This window comes from Melanostigma gelatinosum (genome assembly GCF_949748355.1).
Source record: "Melanostigma gelatinosum genome assembly, chromosome: 23".
In the NCBI taxonomy this organism is placed as follows: domain Eukaryota; kingdom Metazoa; phylum Chordata; class Actinopteri; order Perciformes; family Zoarcidae; genus Melanostigma; species Melanostigma gelatinosum.
In genome coordinates, this window is record NC_136656.1 from 2,300,276 (window position 1) to 2,318,911 (window position 18,636).

At 40.3% G+C, this 18,636-nt stretch overlaps 1 protein-coding gene across 1 annotated transcript; it reads right to left on the bottom strand.

Moving 5' to 3' along the window:
* Positions 1-500: 500 nt before the first annotated feature.
* On the bottom strand, positions 501-16,859 carry stk26 (serine/threonine protein kinase 26). Its single transcript, XM_079295094.1, has 12 exons — positions 16,584-16,859; positions 8,013-8,081; positions 7,574-7,735; positions 7,310-7,366; positions 6,681-6,789; positions 6,308-6,465; positions 4,688-4,873; positions 3,574-3,716; positions 3,356-3,464; positions 3,210-3,272; positions 2,827-2,954; positions 501-2,599 (listed from the first exon to the last, which is right to left on the bottom strand). Exons 1-12 carry the CDS (start codon positions 16,602-16,604, stop codon positions 2,584-2,586), a joined length of 1,221 nt encoding a protein of 406 aa, XP_079151220.1. The 5' UTR covers positions 16,605-16,859; the 3' UTR covers positions 501-2,583.
* Between the last annotated feature and the right edge of the window lie 1,777 nt (positions 16,860-18,636).

Below are 18,636 nucleotides of genomic sequence, written 5' to 3' on the forward strand. Positions count from 1 at the left end.
GATATCATGTCTCATCTGAACACAAACAGCTGCTTAGTTTAATAAAAATAGATTTGTTTTCTACTTTGTTGAAGCATCTAGTATTGACAGTCCATATCTGTATGGGATGCATTATTCAAATTATCCACAAGGATGTTTGTCGAGCAGGTGGAGCAGCTCAATTATATTGCTTTTGCTTAGCTGTCTTTGAAAATGACGTTTTTATTCTTCTGACGTTTGGCAGAACATTAACTTTTCTGGCCACATTGCCTCGTCCTAAATTCAGTAGACCTGATGTCTGAACTCTTGTCGGTTTGATGCGTGCGTAGGTCATTGGATAACTTTATGGCTGCTGTAACTGGGTATGTGCTTGTTATTTTCAATGAATGGTTCTTGTGAATTCTGTAGGAAAATGTGAAGGTTTTTTGGTTTAAAGCACCAATAAAATGAATAAACACAGAAGGAAATTATGGTCATATTAATAGAATGCACCAAGACCTAAAAATTGAATGATTCTGGTATGTTCTCTACGATTTATCACATCAATGTTGGGTATTTTCACCCAAGCAATCAGATCACATCTAATTGTTTAAACACATTGTGAGAACAGAAAATCACATGCAAGCAAAATGGTCCATTGACTAACACACAAAATTTCTAAAATTTACATTTATGAAAACTTTCATTCAGAAAAATCGCATTAAATTAAAGAAGAAACATGTTCCTCAATCAAACTTAAATATTTATTCATAAAACTCAAAGTCCCGCTACTAAAAAAACAAAAAAAAGTACACTTATGTAAATCTTTCATCTTACATTTCCCCCCTCAACAAGCATTTTCACATCCCTTATGATATATAAAAAGACAAAAATGTACAATGACCACGTTTTATAGTGTCTTTGGTACAAACTATCAGTAAAGTCTTTGATTACAGCTCCCTTCATGCTCTTGAAGAAGGACCTGTGCTACTTTCCTAGGTATTAAAAACAATGTTGTTACACATTAAGCATTTTGTTAAGAATCAACTTTCAGCTCTCAAAAATGTTTTCCCAAACTCGATGCATATTGAAAAAGAGTACAGTCATTTCATGAGCAAGTGGAAGACCTTTGCGTGGTTGCGTCTAACTTGCAGATCCTTGAAAATACTCTTTTCCATTTATTTCCACTGAAATCTTATTCCAAAGACACTTTTTGAACATCCCAGAATTGAATCTTAACCAACATTTACATCTAGACAAATTAAACCATTCATTTATGTTATTTCCACAAGCTAACGTTTGTACAATGCTACTTGTTGTGTTACCAGACAAGTAACTCCAGTGATTGTATTCAAATGGCAGCCATTTTGAACATTTAGGTTGTCACTTTATCTTAACAAGCTTAATAAACTTGAGGATCTTCGACATTAAATGGTTTAATTTAGCGAGTTACTTTGGAAACAACTTCACAACAGTTAGCTAGCAAGCTAGCTTACGTGTTAGCAAGCTACAAGCTGCCTAGCTAGTCTGGTAGCTTCCAAAAATGAGTCAGACATTTGTCTGGATTTTTGTTAAATTGTTGCTTTTACAGTTTAAGAAACTTGAGCATTTTAAACATTTATATAGATACATTTGGCGAGTTACTTTGGAAACAGTTAGCCAGCTACTTGTTAGCAAGCTACTAGCCAGCTGGGAGCTCCCAATAATGAGTCAATAATGGGTCTGAATTCTTAAAATTGATTTATTTTAATAGTTTCACCAGGGAAAATGTTTCACCTTGGATGTTCAAAACAATCACCATTTGAATCCATCAGTACAGCTAAAACTTGTTCCACTGGTGGGTCACATATTTAAAAGCATGTATGATTTCCATTGTTGTAAAACAAACTTTATAAGTTAAAATGACCAAATATAACCCTGAAAACTTAAAGTTTCGTGGGCCCTCAACTGAATTCCGGGATGAGGGAACTGTAATTTAAAGCATTGCTGAAGACAACAAAAAATATGTAATATTGGCATATAATCTGTCTCAAGTGCTACTGGACGAACATATAAACATCTATAAACATCTACAAAGTCAAGACGAGTCGTGACAAAAAAACAAAACATACCACTGCTAACGGACGAGAACCCTCTTCTATATATTTCTCCGTGTATTTTCCTGTGTACTGTGTACGATTAGAAAATGACTGCATAAATAATCAAGGCACACGATGGTCATTTTAAGAATGTTTAAATTGGGGACTTAAATTTGCATTAAGTCTGACCCAAAAAAAAGAGAAGTTCATGAACCTAAAAAGGGGAAGGAAAACCATAAACTTTTAAGATTGTTTTTTCAAAACTTTAGAGCAGTTGATTAAAAAATTCAGCGAACTCGGGGGAGAAAAAAGGTCTTAAACCTGCAGCAGTGAATATATATATATTTATGTATTTATAATCTAGTGTATATATTACATTAGTAGTGTGTGTGTGTGTGTGTGTGTGTGTGTGTGTGTACAGCGAGGAGACATCGCACAGCAAATCTCCTCCATTTTTCCAAAATGGTCCAGCAGCGTCACCGTACGGAGACAGTCTCTCTTCACATAACGTTTACTTCCTTCTTCCCCACAAACAGTTCAGAGTCCCTCAGTTGGTCGAGAATCTGAGGCCGAGTGACGGAAATCGAGAAAGAGGAGAGAAAGAATAAAAGCATTTGGTAAATAAATGATGTTAGGATACGGACATATTGTTCTGAATTACAACTCAAATAAAAGAATACGAAGACAAAAAAAATTAAGAAAATTGCAGAAAAAATACACGTATACAAGTTCATGAAATGAGAAGAAAAAGTAACAAACAAAAAAGGAAAGACTGACAAACTTGTGGTACCTGGCAATGATGTGTGTGACCATCCTGTCCGTGATGCCGGGACAGACCTCTTCAGCCAATCGGATGTTGCGTTCAAGCTCCTCGATGGCCAATCGCTGCTCAGAGTGCTCCTTGTGCTGCTGCTTCAACTAGAAGAAGAAGAAGAAGAAGAAGAAGAAGGAAAAGGAGAAGGAGAAGAAGAAGATCATCACCTGCGCCTCATTTTCTACAACACATTCAGCCGCATTCCATTTATTTTGGTGCATTTTTATTTTAACCACAAGATGCCGTAATGTGTAAAGCACAGAGGCGGCGAGACCGATTTGATGACGCCTCGTTGTGTTTGGAAATGTGCTGTATTTATGTGTGTGTGTGTGTGTGTGTATATATATATATATATTAACCTCAGTGAAGACAGGAGAGATGACTGTGGTCAGACTGGCAGATTTAGTCAGCTGGTCCTGACCCTGCACAGGTGAGGAAGAGGAAAAACAAGGTGAGTCCAAAATGTAAAATAGGGCACACACACACACACACACACACAACTGACCGTTCCATTGAGGACCGTCCCTTCCTTCGGTGCCTTCGGTGTCTTCGGCTTACGGACGACGGTGAAAGACCACTCAGGTGAGTCGCTGTTCTCCTTATTGCTGGACTCACTAATACACACACACATAAATAAAACACACTTAGCACTGCACCATTGCACATGCAGACAGGACACAGATCAGCGCTTCCTGCTTTAAAGAAATGGAGTAATTAAATTACCCGTCCGAGTCGTCGGAGCTGCTGCCGCTGTGCCCCTCCTCCTTCCACCGCCTGTACCTGTCAATCAACTCGCTGAGGTAGGACGTCTTCTTACAGTGTTTGATGATGAACTTGTGTTTGAGGAGCTCTTTGGCTGTTGGACGCTGCAGAGAGAGAGAAACACAAATTCACTTTCATGAGCTTTTTTGGGAGAGAAAGATGAAGAAAGGAAGAGTCTCGCTCGGTTTGATCTTAAGATTCTTTTTATGGGTCATTTTTTACGGAAGAGGCGCTTTCTGTCCACCAGGGGGCAGCGAAACGCAGCTACAGCCACACAGTAAAGGACATGAAAACACACTGATGTGACTCAAACCTCTTCACCTTAATTAAAGAATTTAATTTACAGGATGACCAACAGAACAAATGACAAAGAATACTGAAAAAAACAGGGAACCGTGAATAAAAAAACGATAAAAACATGAAGGTTTACAGCTCAAAATCTCATTCCTTATACTTCCTGTATAATAACAAGATGTTGGTATTTGATACATTTAGTTATTTATTTATTTTTTCATCTCGATTTAACATTTTTTAACAATTCATTCTTTTTGCCAGACTGACCAGTAAAATAAAACTGTAAAAGTCTGTAAAGTGTGTTGAACCAGTCCTGGAAGAAGTATTCAGATAATTTCCCCAAAACGCAAACATGTTCCGAACATCGGGGTCGGGCTCCTCCAAAAGGTCCTGAGATGATTAACGGGAGAGAAGAAGAAAGTTCTGCTACACCAATCACTTCTCTTTATTGTGATAATTTGGGACTCAAAAAGTTATTTATGTGAGAAACGTGGAGGTGAAATGTCTCTTTGGTGGAACTGAAACATGACAAGGGGCCCAAACTCAACTCCAGTTTATTTTAAGGGCCCATGAGGGGTTTAATATTTCAAAGATGTGCAGAAATAGAAATAAATAGCGTAAAGGACCGAAAAATGCCCCTTAAAATGTACAAAACACATTTATTGAGCTTGAAAAAGTGTCACAATAATGATTTAAAAAGGGGGAAAAGATCCTTTTGAAGACCTAAAATAAGAACGCAGTCTGAATTCACTGGAACTGAGCAGTTGTTTGTGCGTCTTACGAAGGTGGGGTCCTTGTTGAGGCACGCTTCGGTGAACTCCTTGAAGCTCTTGGAGAAATCGCCGCTCAGCGTCGGAGGAGGAGACTTGGGGATGTGGAACAGCACTCGCATGGGATGCATGTCCGAGTTCGGGGGCTCACCCTTGGCGAGCTCGATGGCCGTGATGCCCAGCGACCAAATATCGGCCTGGAGAGACACACACACACACACACACACACACACACACACACACACACACACACACACACACACACACACACACACACACACACACACACACACACTCTGTTACGACAGACACTTGGCAATCAAACTGGGAATCGTTCCTGTGAAAATGAGACGTCTTTTCAAAAGGTTGGCGGTGTTTTCTTTTCTTTTCCTCCAGGGATTTTTGTTGACTAGAATTTCCTCAGAAGAGTATTTATTGTGTCATTGGAATCATAAGACCGACTCTGTTTGCGATAAACCTTCAACTGCCGTAAAGCGTCCGCTTCGCCGTAAACCGCCAACTGTCATCGCAATTAAAAAGACAGTTTCTGTGTTCTGTGAGCAACAGATCAAACCCCAAAGACGTTCACTTCATAACGATATAAAAACATGAGGAAACCACGTTTGAGGAGCCGGAACCAGAAAACAATGTTTTCCCCATTTAGCTTGATGAATAATTAAAACAATACACCAATAGTTTGATACTATTTTGTTACAAACTAAAGTTCATTCCGAATAAAGTAGTGAAACAAAATAATGCAAACACACACACACACACACACCTACACACACACGTTCAGGGTCACATTACAACAGGATGCTAAGTCACTGTTTGACTGTTAACTCTGCCGGCTCCATTACTGTTACACACTAACGTCAGCTCGTGATGTGCTTTGAATGAAGAGACGGCGTTTGCTTTGTCATCGGGGATCACAGCCAACTATCTACTTTTGTGTGTGTTTGAGTGCAGCAGGTGCAGCTATGCATGCAGGAGGGTTCGATGCGGCTCATTTGAGACGAGGGAATCCCCTCCACAGTCAAACATTACGAGGATGGATTCGAGGTCTAAAAACTGTATCATCTCAGAAGTCCAGACTGCTTGACACGGTGGGAGTTTCCTCTGAAGAAAACGCTGTGGAAACAATGCAAACGACCTCAAAGCCAGACAACATCAAGCCCACGTGGCGGCGGTTGCTACAGCGACATGCAAAACAATGGCGCACGGTGTGACGGCGACAGAGGACACGAAGCCATAAAGTGAAGCGTGAAGCCAGACGAGCCGTTTAACGACGAGGGAAGTTTGTTTGTGCCGACGAGAGCAAACACACACAGAGAAGAGTGCAAAGACAAACACGCACTCGTGGTGGAAGTTCTGTTTTGAGGTACTTGTACTCTAGTATAATAAAGATGCAACAATAAAAAAGGCTTTGAATGCATGAAGATGTAACTGGTTACAGTTGCTGAGCTATGATTGGACAATTAAGGTTTTAGGGGAGGGCTTTAGCAAAAAAAAGAAAATGTATAGGAGCTAAAGGCGGCTAAAAGACGTTGCAGCCTCCGGCGGCTTTACGGTGCTGAAGAAGAAGAAGAAGAAGAAGAAGAAGCAGAAGAAGCTACGGTGACGTGTCTGACCTTGGAGTCGTAGGCGGACTGCTGGATGACCTCGGGCGCCATCCAGAACGGCGTTCCCACGAAGGTTTCCCTCTTGATCTGCGTGTCCGTCAGCTGACCGGCCACCCCGAAGTCCGCCAGCTTCACCTGGCCGTGCTCCGACAGCAGCACGTTGGCAGCTAGCGACGGAGTAACAACATCGTTATGACGAGCTCTGGCTCAAAGTCACATGATTCATTTAAATACGACTTTAGCCTCACTGATTGGCTAACGTCAAGTAAAACACAACAACAAAGAGCAATGTTATATTAAAGTGTAATAAAGTGCCACACTAATCACTGGACCGACACCAATCAGCGAGGAAGACGACTTTAAGAGCAGCGGATCTTTGCACCTTTGATGTCTCTGTGGATCTTCTTCTCAGAGTGCAGGTAGTCCAGACCCTTCAGGATCTCCTTCAGCATGGTGGCAATCTGAGACTCATCAAACGGACCCGCCCGAAGCTGCACACACGCACACACACACACACACACACACGTGATGACACGGATAGAAAACACTCACTTGACATGCCTTTTGGCCTAATTGTCAGTCCGGTTTTGAGCTAGCGTCACTATATTGGCGTTTTCTTGATTTACTTTATGATTATCCTGTAATAACACATTGTTAATCATGCAGAGCGGACCTGTGTCGACTCCTTTGAGAGTAAAACAACAGAAATGTCACCGTCAACTTCCAAAATGGCTGTTATTAGAATAAACTGATCACATATTGTGAATGATTTAAACTTCTTGAGAGCTTTTAAAGAGTCAGTTTTTTTGGCAAGTAAATGATATAAACCAGAATATAAACCAGTCTTTGCATTTAATTCATATCTCTTTCCAACTTTATTATCCATCCAGAATGACTCAGAAACCTTTAATGCGAGGATCACGTCTGAGGAAATGCTGCACCGTATTCACATCATGGCGATTTATCTTCTTATTATTCGACTGAATGAGATCAATAAATGTTAAAACTCACCAAGTCGAGCGCTGAACCTCCTCCCAGATACTCCATGATAATCCATAGTTTACTGCCCTGGAACAAGAGACAACGCTACATTAACTCAGATTATGAATTCAACACAATGAATCAATTACTAATCTAGTAATAAAACGTTTATTATTCTGCATGACTTTCGGCGCTTTAAGTATATTTGGACTCCGTTACGAGTAAAAGTATTAGAGTATTTCTAGAGCGTGGTAATACTACTTTCACAGATAGTATTGGTGTATTGGTATCTACCTTCAGATAGGAGCCGAAGTACTTGGTGATGTACGGACTGTCGCACTGACTCAGAACGGTGATCTCCTGCTGGATGTCCTCGATCTCGTCCTCAGCCTCCTCCAGATCTATCGTCTTTATGGCAACTACGCTCTGAGTACGGTTATCGATTCCTTTGAACACCTGGAGGAGCAGGAGGAGGAGGAGGAGCAGGAGGAGGAGGAGGAGCAGGAGGAGGAGGAGGAGCAGGAGGAGGAGGAGGAGCAGGAGGAGGAGCAGGAGCACGAGCAGCAGCAGCAGGAGGAATTTGGGAAAGGAAAGAAAATTTGAAAAGAGTCAAAAATTAAAGATGGTCAAAAAGAGAAGCAGATGAATATAATAAAGAAAAATAAAATAAAGTAAAAACTTTAACAATTTATCAGATAACTTTATAAAATGAAATGTGAACTATAACACACACCTCTCCAAAAGATCCTTTTCCAATGCGATCCAATTTAGTGAACAACTCCTCCGGATCACTCTGAGAACACTGAGAGGAGGAAGAGGAGGAGGAGGAGGAAGAGGAGGAGGAGGAGGAGGAGGAGGAGAAGAAGAAGAAGGGAAACAAGGACAGGAGAGACAAACGGAAATTGATTAATTTGGATATTTACACAGGAATTAAATCATAAAAAAAATGGACATAAAGTTTATAGAATATATTATGCAGAATATTCATGAAAATAATGTTTAATTAAGTATTTCTCATGTAAAGTCCACAAAAATATAATTGAAGCCGTTTTGATCACTTTCCCAGCAACTTTGACTCTTATTTCTCCACACACACACACACACACACACACACACACACACACACACACACACACACACACACACACACACACACACACACACACACACACACACACACACACACACACACACACACACACACACACACACACACACACACACACGCACACACGCACACACACGGAAGCCGGCATGCCAGTTGAAGATAACAGGAACTAAACACACAACTTATCTCTGAATTATTGCCACTGACTTGCATTCATTTCCTAAACTGTGTTGCGTGTAAAACTCTTGAAGGCCGTGTGAGTTTACAGGAACAAGCGTCGCAAATGTGACTCTCACGTTTCCTGTCTTTTAAATTAAAAACATCTTCCGTCACATTTCAGCTCATCACGTCTACAGCTTCAAAGAAACTCGCACTCTGAAGACTCTTCTGAAGAGGAACCACAGAGGATTTTAATGCGACGCTTCGGATTTGTTCCGGCGTCAGAGGACATGTCACGAGACCACTGAAATGAAAAGGGTTCCTCCTCTGGGGAGCATGAATGCGTTTGGTTTCTGTGTGCACGACTGGAACGTTTTGTTTTTACCAGCAGAGGAAAGTGAAAACTTGCTAAATGCAGCTTTCACAGGAGCGATTGTTTGACGGTTCAAACGTTTAACCCTCTGAGCCCCAAACACACCGGGGGGGATTAAACAGCATTTCTTTAAACAATTGCCGTCCACTGATTATTTGGAGTGTGTGGCCACACATTACATATTAAAACTGCAATATCTGTCCAACACACACACACTTTTGCTCTTAAAACTCAAGAATTGCTTGGATGAACATTTAATAAACACACCCACAGACGTGTATGATATTCCTACAGTGCTGGTTGAGTTTCCTCTCTCTCTGAACTAAAAAAAGAAACACACACACACACACACACACACACACACACACACACGGTGACCACAACGTTGCCACACCCAGTCAGCAAACACAGTGGTTACTGTCTGCTGATACTTTTAGCTCATTGCAGAGAGACGGAGAAGCCGAGACGAGAGAGCAGAATAAAATAAACTCACAATACGATGAGATAAGAAGCATAACAGCAGCAACTTTAATCATGACATGGAACTGAAGAAAATTACCTTTAAATGTTCTAGTTTCACAAAGATTTAGCGGAGCTGCAACAGTTTGAACGCAACTTAAAAAGCCATAAACCGTCACAACACTCAACAGAACAACTCAAGGGTTAAAATAAAGTTTGAATGAATGTGTAACGGGTTGGTTGAACGGTCAGAAGCATCAGTAGTTCACTGTTAGTCGACAGAGAGGAGGGTTTTAACATAATAGGAACTATTTAACTAAAAAAACAAGGTGTTGGTACCATTAATTCGTGGCATGGCTTTATGTTTTCAGAATAAAACGTCAGTATTTGGTCCTCATCTTTCACACATTACCACCAAGAAAATGTACCAAAAACATCCTTTAATTTCTCTTTTGTGTTTGCCATCCTGGGAAAATGTAACCGCACGCTGCTATGATTCACCTCGCGGCAATAAGGAAGTCAAGCAATCGGCCGTTTAGATATCAATTATGATGTCATAATTTGATCAGCAAACAATGGGGCTTCGCCAGCGGACTATGAACTCTCATCATAACGGCGATTATTACTCAAAGAAAACACATTATTTCTGGGTTGTAAGCACTAAAATAAAGTTTTTTTAAGTTGTTATATATCGTGAACCTTCAGATCATAGGACAGAAACACCAAAATCAAACAATCGTTTGTCGCCAAACTCGGGGCTCCAAAACCGTGGTCCACCAACCGATGGGTGACAACGTCCACTTCCTGTCCACAGTCTTTGTGTTTACCATGTTCACTACTTTAGTTTAGCTGGTTAGCGCGCTAAACTTTTGCTAACTAGCACCAAACACAAAGTACAGCTGAGGCTGCCGGGAATATGAATAAAGTTACTGTCAGTGAATATTCTACACGGTTGCATTATATTTCTTATTCCAATTTAAGTTCCCAAAATACATCCTGAGAAGTGCTTTCATATTTATGCGATATTTAAATTTATTTAATGCAACAAAATCAGCAAGACATGAAATGAATTGAGGCGTTTCTCAACAACAAATACCTCCAACATCAGGAACATTTGACTTGTGAAAGTATAAGGAGTATAAATACTAAAAGCCTCAAAGATGAAATAACAGATTCAAGAGGGATGATATAAAGCTGAGAGGTTACTCTTTGACCTTTCTGTAACAACAACAGAGACGGAAGTTAAACATTCAACGCTCTCTCAATCATTACAGAACACTTCTGTTGTTTATAGATAAATTCTGTTTCCACAGTCGAGGAGCAGAAACTGTAAAAACGACACAAGAAACACGCTTCCAGTCAATGATTCACTGACGGTTTATAATCAGGAAAACAACTGTGACACGCAGTCTGGGAATTTTTATTTTTCAGCGTGTCAGTTACAATAGCGTAGTTCAATGAGAATCACACAAATGTAAACAAACCTACGTTCCAGATTTTAAGAAGCCGGTTGGTGTTAATGTTTAACCGGAGCCACAATGTCAAGAGAGGATATGGATCACGTTGCTCACTCTTGATAAATCCGTACGCCGTAAATCTCCCAGAAAGTGTTTAAATATCTACGAAGAGAAGCAGGAGGCGTGTTGCTGTGTTGTGTCTTCACTGTGCATCCATTAACCTGCACAAGCTGTTAGATAACCAACCAGCCAGCAGGATCACTGGACACAAAACACAGCAAACATGTTACATGAATGAGTTTCTTTTTCACTGTCTTTAGACGTTTTATGTAAAGCACTTTTAATTGCCTTTTTGCTGAAATGTTCTTCATAATTAAACTTGCCTTGTATAAAAGAATATGGTGATTGTTGTTAGTTGTTATGGTAAGAACCACAACACAGACAGATGGCAGGCTAGATAGCCAACCAGGGCTGCTGCCCGGCTCATTTGACCTTTGACCTGTAACTAATGCAGCATTAAAGCATGGTGGCATTGGAAAGCTAGCCAACTAGCTAGCTGTCCACTAGTTAGCTAACTAGCTTGCATTAAAGCATGGTGGAATTATCAAGCTAGCTAACTAGCTAGCTGTCCACTAGTTAGCTAGCCAGCTTGCATTAAAGCATGGTGGAATTATCAAGCTAGCTAACTAGCTAGCTATCTGTCCACTAGTTAGCCAGCCAGCTTGCATTAAAGCATTGTGGAATTATAAAACTAGCCAGCTGTCCACTAGTTAGCTAGCTTGATAATTCCACCACGCTTTAATGAAACACTGGTTACAGAAAACGAGCCGAACAAAGTTGTCACTCGTGTGTTGATGGCTTTTCTACGCCGCGACAAGAGTGAGTGAAGCATACAGTTATTAAATTGTACTCATTCAAAATAAGCAAATCATTATTTGTTCAGAATGTCGATTCACAAGGTAAGTTCGTTATTTTCCATTTGGCTAATTTTCCAAACAATTTCAAGCCACTGCTCATTCTCTGGGGGAAACTACTCTAACTTTTGCGTCGGCTTATGAAGTCTCAGAGACGCATTACAGCACATTTGACATCACGTTAGCCTGAATTTAAATGCAGACAGAAGATTTAAATACTGACAGAGGTTAAATGGTGATAAGGGAAACAGCGGTGAGAGAAGTCAGCTTCAGGTTGAAGCTACAAAGACAGAAAGAGAAGGAGAGTTTTACAGGTCAGTGAAGGCAACATGCAAACATTCAGCTGCATTCAGGAAAACTTGGCCGCGACTGTGGAAACTCTGTGTGCGATTAAGAGAGTGTGTGAGTGATCCATGTTTTTACTAACAAGTGGTGTCCAACTATCCAACCAAAAAGGGGTTCAAAGGTCACAGCTGCTGGAGGAGGAAGTACAAACACAGCATTCTCAAAAATGACCTTTGCAAAGTCGCATCATGTGAACATCTCACCGCTCTTCAAACATTTCCTGTTTCGTTTCAAGTCGACAAACATGACCTGTTGAGTCACATCAACGCCTGTTGTTTTTGTTTTAATTGATGAGTTACAAAAACTATTTTTTTCATAATTATCAAAGAAATTCCACCTGCGTTTTGTTCTTTTTTAAGATTTATGTCATAATAACTGTTATTCTGCACTGAAGACATGTTTGAGTTCTCTCTACTTCCAGCCATGGTTGTGATGTTTCCATAGCGGTGCAGACGGTAAAGTATCGCACACACGTCGTCAATGTAGTCGTAAAAACTCACAATCTGTGCGATGAACAAGCTTAAAAACAAGGTTTAGACAACAAGGAGGTTCTGCAACTTTGACGAATCCATTTTCTCCAAAACAATTTGTTATTATAAACATAAACCTGTGTTTTTGTAGTTTCAGCTGAAATTTGAACCAAAATGAAATCAGTGTCTTAAATCATTTATTAGTTAATTGGCGGATGCTTTTCTTTGAAATCGAACATGACGACGACCGTGATCCTGAGCGAAACTGGCGACTTTGACTCAATCGGACTCGCCAGATGTGTGACGCGACATGTTGTTGAAACTCCAATAAGAAGGAGCCTCTGGTGTAGGAAAATGTAAACAAACCAGAACATATAAAAAGCTATGATTCAGACCACAGAAAGACTGACTCACTGCCCGAAGCCAACACCAAAGAAGCAGCTGATCATTTCTCACCCAGGAACACAACAGTCTCTTTTAAGTGTCAGTCTGGTGGAGCCGGTGATTGTGTCGTGAAAGAGAAGAAGAAGAAAAGGGCACTCCCCGTCTCTGTCGACACACCTGCAGACGGCTTCCATGCAATGTCAAAACAACCTGCCAGCGCTGCACCTGTTCACGTCAGAGCGGGAGACTGATTCACTACGGGAACTTTTCACACCAGATGTTGGGAAAGCTTCAGCTGAAAATAAAAAAGTATGCCCCGCAGGAGTCACAGTTTAGCGTCAGATAGACTATAAAGCAGAGTATGCTTCAGGGCGGGGCTACACCGTGATTGACAGGTCTCTACCAGAGACGTAGGCCCTTTTGGGAGTAGTCCGTGTTTTCGTTTTACAACTCTAAACCTTTCACACCGTGTTCCCTTCATGAAAATTGTAACATTTTGGTCACCTGACAATTTAAATATTCAGCCTTTAGTTGTCCTTAGCTCCACCCTCTCGCGTCACTTCTGGTTTAAAAAAACAAAGATGGCGACGGCCAAAATGCCAAACTCGAGGTTTCAAAATCGCAGTCAACAAACCAGTGGGTTCGAGTCAGAAAATCTGATGATTTTCATTTGTGTAAAGAAAAAAAATAATTCACGCGCCAGATCAGCTGTAGACTGTAGACAGTCAGCGAGTACTTTCCTAGTGTCACTTCAGTCCATCACTTAAGCTCATAGAGAGATATAATAGATTATGTTTTAGTTATAAACAGAAGGAACTTAAAAGCATCATAATTTAACTGAACCTTCGTTTGTTAGCCGTTAGCGATGCTGCTAACGTTACCAGCTTCTCCTGTTAATTTATCAAAAACAAGAGATCGTCATTTATGTTTTTCTAGTCGTCGGCCTCTGATGACGTCCCACTGTGAACAACAAATTCAAATAGATAGGAGGAGACTGTTTTATGTTTTACTGCTGCTAAAAAAACAGCAAATCCTCATATCTGAAAACACTTTGATCAGCAAATGCTCAGCAGCAAAAAACAACGATGGAACCTGATTTTTATGAGCTAATGCAGACATTTGAGTTTCTGCAGTCTTTGAAAGACAAATCTCTCAAATTTGGTCATAAAATACAGGATCTCTCTAGAAAACCAACAACTGAAACACTCATTCAATAGTTGGCCTTCTCCGTCGAATGTAGCACTTCTGATAAAGTCTCTCGAAAGGATAGATGTTCATAACAACGTCCATCATAGTTTAATAACTTCTGTGGGAAACCCTGAAAGAGCATAAGCCCGAGGCAGCAAAATGTTAGTGTTGAACAATAAGTGTATTCTTATTAACAGACTTTAAACGCATTGTAAAGAATTGAGTCGTGATGAGGGCATCGTTTTGAAATGACATCAGAAATACATAAAAAGGATGTGAAGACCAGCGTCTGTGATGAGCGAATAACCCACTAAACGGTCAGCCGCCTGGTATCGGTGAGGGTTTCACAACAGTGTCATCCATTGATCAGAAAACACTGAGGCGCCTTTTGAGATGATAGCAGCTTTAAGTTACCAGAGGAAGTGGTTACGTTTTCAAATTGACACGGTTACTTGTACAACGGGGTTTTGCAACGAAATACAGTCTGTGGTCACATTTTGGTACATCAGAAAAACACAAGAAAACGACGTTAGCCTGAGGAAAGAAGCCACGCTGTAGTCTGGTGCTACAGCAGCTGATCCTTCTGCATCTCCTTCCAGAGGGCAGCAGGGTTTAAACATGGCTGAATATGATCTTTACATATCCAATGGGCTCTTCGCAGGCACCCCTCGTCACCAATATCACTTGGTAGACGCGTACCAATGATGTTCCAATCACCGACTGTGAAGACAGTTTCTATTGTTTTCAGTCAGGGAACATTACAGCACTTGCTTATGTACTTAGAGTAACTTTAGGAGTATTACAGGGACCGCTTTAGAGATATTTACACTATAATGTTACTATAACGCCAGTTCGTAGTACTAAAGTCACATTTGAAGTACTTCAGGAGTGTTACAGACACATCTTAAGAGATATGTATACCACAATGTCACTAAAAACTAATTTGGAGACTTCGTCGGTGCAGCAGCTGCTGCCGTGGCGTCAGGTGTGTGTGTGTGTGTGTGTGTGTGTGTATTTAACAAGCCTTTGACACCATTACCGCCACACCCACCTGAGGCGAACAGAGCCGGCAGAGCGAGTGCACCGCCAGCCAGTCCCACAGGTGGACACACCTGAAAGCCAGGCAAACAGGAGGCCGATAACTCGCCCTGCACACCTGGTCGAGGAGCCGGAAACTACCGACTCACCTTCACTACGCAACAACAAGGGTGACCCTAGAATAAACATTGAGTCTTATCATACAATCCAATGTCCAAGCAACAGTCTAATCAAAGACATTAGTCTATGAGTAACACTATAGTAGTATCTCACACTATCATCTGAGGGCAATCTAATTATAACTCATATAAAAGCAGATAAAGATACCGAGCCATAAATACGCCTAAAATAAGCTCTCAGACACAATGAGTCACTCTGTGAGTATTACAGGGATAACATCACACTCAAGAGCCATTTTATCATAAAACAACGACCCAAAAGTGCCAAAAACAGGTCAGTATGGGGTTCCACAGACACAATGAGCAAATAAAGGAATATTTTAAGAGATGTAAACACCAGAAAGTCAGTGTGACGTCAACATGGAGCACAAAAGTCACATTATGGACCGTAGAAACAAGAAGGACTGTACTTGTATGGAGCTTTTCTAGTCTTCAAACCAGTCAAAGCGCTTTAACACCGCACGTCATCATCCATCCATTAACACCCATTCATACACTGACGACAGATATCAGTCACCAGGAATATTTTAGAGACTTCTAAAGAGATATGAACACAGGAAAGTCGCTTAAAAGGTCAGTACGGACGACCGAAACCACAGCACGAGTCACCGTTTGAATACTAAAGGGACGTCTTAAAGGGTTGAACACTACTGGGTCACTATAATGGCATCTTAAGAGATATTAACACCACAATGACACCAACAACTCAGTTTAGAGCACCAAACCTATGTTTGAAGTACCTTTAGGAGTATTACTACACCTCACTGTCACTATAAACTCAGTTTAGAGTACTAAAGTCACATTTGAAGTAACTTTAGGAGTATTACAGATACATCTTTAGAGATATTTACACAATAATGTGACTATGAACTCAGTTTAGAGTACTAAAGTCACATCTGAAGTACCTTTAGGAGTATTAGTACACCGTAAACTCGGTGTGGAGCGCCACATGTTACATAAGGAGCTTCTTAAACAGCACCACGGTGACTTTTCTTCAGACTGGAGACAGAGAACCGTTCGCTCGAGCTCACAAACCTCCTTTGAGTTCAAACATCACACAGAAACACGACACGAATGTGTCGGAAACGGCCCGTAGTTGCACAATTACCCCCCCCCCCTTCCCTCCCTCCACTTCATGATAAACTGGTTCAGTTCGCTCCCAACGACGACAGAAACAGACCGAACAACCTTTACGAACTAATCCACAACCGAGTGCACCTTTCTGCTCACCTGCATACCAGGAACTTCCATGGTTTACTCCTCCAGGTGTGCGTTTTCTTCTTCTTCTTCCCCTTCTTCTCCTTCTCTTGACTCCTGCTTTCTTTCTACCTCCTCCTCCTCGAGAGAAAAAACAAACTCCAAAAAGAAATTAGGTTTAACTTCGACGAAGAAAGTGGAGGAGACGTATCCGATAAGAAGAAGAAAAACAGGGCGGTGTGTTTTTGCAGTTGAAAAAAGAGAAATGAGCAAACTACAAAACACGACCTGTTGAGTCTCTGCAGCAGCAACACATGAAAAGAAGTGTTGAGCGAAACGAGGCGGATGACGAGGGGTTACTGCCTACTTCAGGGGCGGAGCCACAGAGTCGTAAATGACAGTTTTTATACACGAGGAAGTCTGCTGACACCTTGTGTTTATATACTGGCAGCACTTGAAGGGGAAAAATAATTTATATATATATATTTAATATATTACAGATAATTTTATATGTTTGTTATATACATATTAATATATATTTATATTAATATATGTATGTATATATATATATATTCAATATTATTCTCAACAAAATAGAACAGTCTGACAAAATACCTCAAAAACCAAAGTACAAGATAAAAATAATAGCAATAAATAACCAAGTAGTGAATAAATATATAAACACCTACACATACATGCATGTACAGTACACACACATGCATATGTACACGCATACACACATATATATACATGTACACAAAAAACAATATTAATAAGGAGGAGAAACAAAATATAATATAAATAAGTATATACATTACCATATTAGTATTATATTTAGTGGATTTTAATAATTGAACAGATCATTTTGCATGTGCTGGCTTAAACAATGAAAGAATCTTTAGTAGTTGTGAAGTGTAAGACAATGTCACTGAGACATCGGTGTGAGTAGTTGTTGCACAAATAGTTTGCAGTTGTACTTCCTCTTTTGCACACATGTGCCAAAAACATGTGCAATTTACTGGAACGAATGAGGAATTAAAATCAGTTGTGAGCAAAATAAATGTTCAGAGATTTGGACTCAATGTTTTGAAAGAAAAAAAAAGTCTCATCGAAGAATTAAACGAATGCGAATGAGAAGGCAGCTTTATGTTATGTACTTAATATATCATATTCAGTGGACGAGAATATATATCAGGAAAAGCTGAAGTGGAACTAGCAGATTTGCTGTTGTTTTATATCATCGAAAACTCAATATTTTTGAGTTTCGGGGCTTTTTGTTGGACAACAAATGCATTCAAGGAATCTATTATTGTCAATATTGTATTGTTGCACAATTAAAATGTAGTTGTAGCCCCTTCAATCCAACACACACACACACACACACACACACACACACACACACACACACACACACACACACAGACAATGTACATACCAAAATTACAATTTTTTAAAATAATAATGGAATACAAACAATAAATAGAGCCATGTATGCACACTCAAACGGAAGCAATGCAAATAGGAAAAAACGTATAATTAGTTTTATGTATGTTAAGTAAATTGTCGTAAAAATGGAAAACTTTGGTTCCAGAATATTTTAATACAAACACCTAATATTCGACCACGTGCGTTTCATTATTTTGTCATTTTATAGATCAGGAACAAATAAAGGCCGTTTTTGAATTATTCTTCTTTAAATTTGATTGGCGGGTCGCAACCAACTTGTATAGGTGCATACCGCCACCTACTGTACCGGAGTGTGCAGTTTCAGGGTAACCTTTTCTTCACTGTTTCCACCTAAATCCTGCGGTCTAATCCCGTTTCTTTAAGAAATCGCAACAGTGCTCTGCAGCACTCTCGCCATTCTCCGTCCACTGCCAGAACTCTCTCCAAACTCCACTTCCGTCCCAACTGACATGTTTTTTGCTTCAAGATGTTCCTGTCTGAATTGTATCTTTGACATTTCAGGATAACATGCTCCACGTCTTCAGTAACATTTCAAATAGTGCACTTATCTGAGTCCATTTCCGTTTTTTAATTGAGTGAACTGGCCCTTTAAGAACAACATTCGATTTTCTTACGGTCC

Bases quoted from the DNA above. Each gene is read 5' to 3' on its own strand.
- stk26 (XM_079295094.1), bottom strand. From the start codon at position 16,604: ATGGAAGTTCCTGGTATGCAG. The intron at 4,874-6,307 runs GTCAGACACGTC...GTGTCTCTCCAG, and splicing joins AGTCCGCCTACGACTCCAAG to GCCGATATTTGGTCGCTGGG. The intron at 3,465-3,573 runs GTAATTTAATTA...TGTGTGTATTAG, and splicing joins AGCTCCGACGACTCGGACGG to TGAGTCCAGCAATAAGGAGA.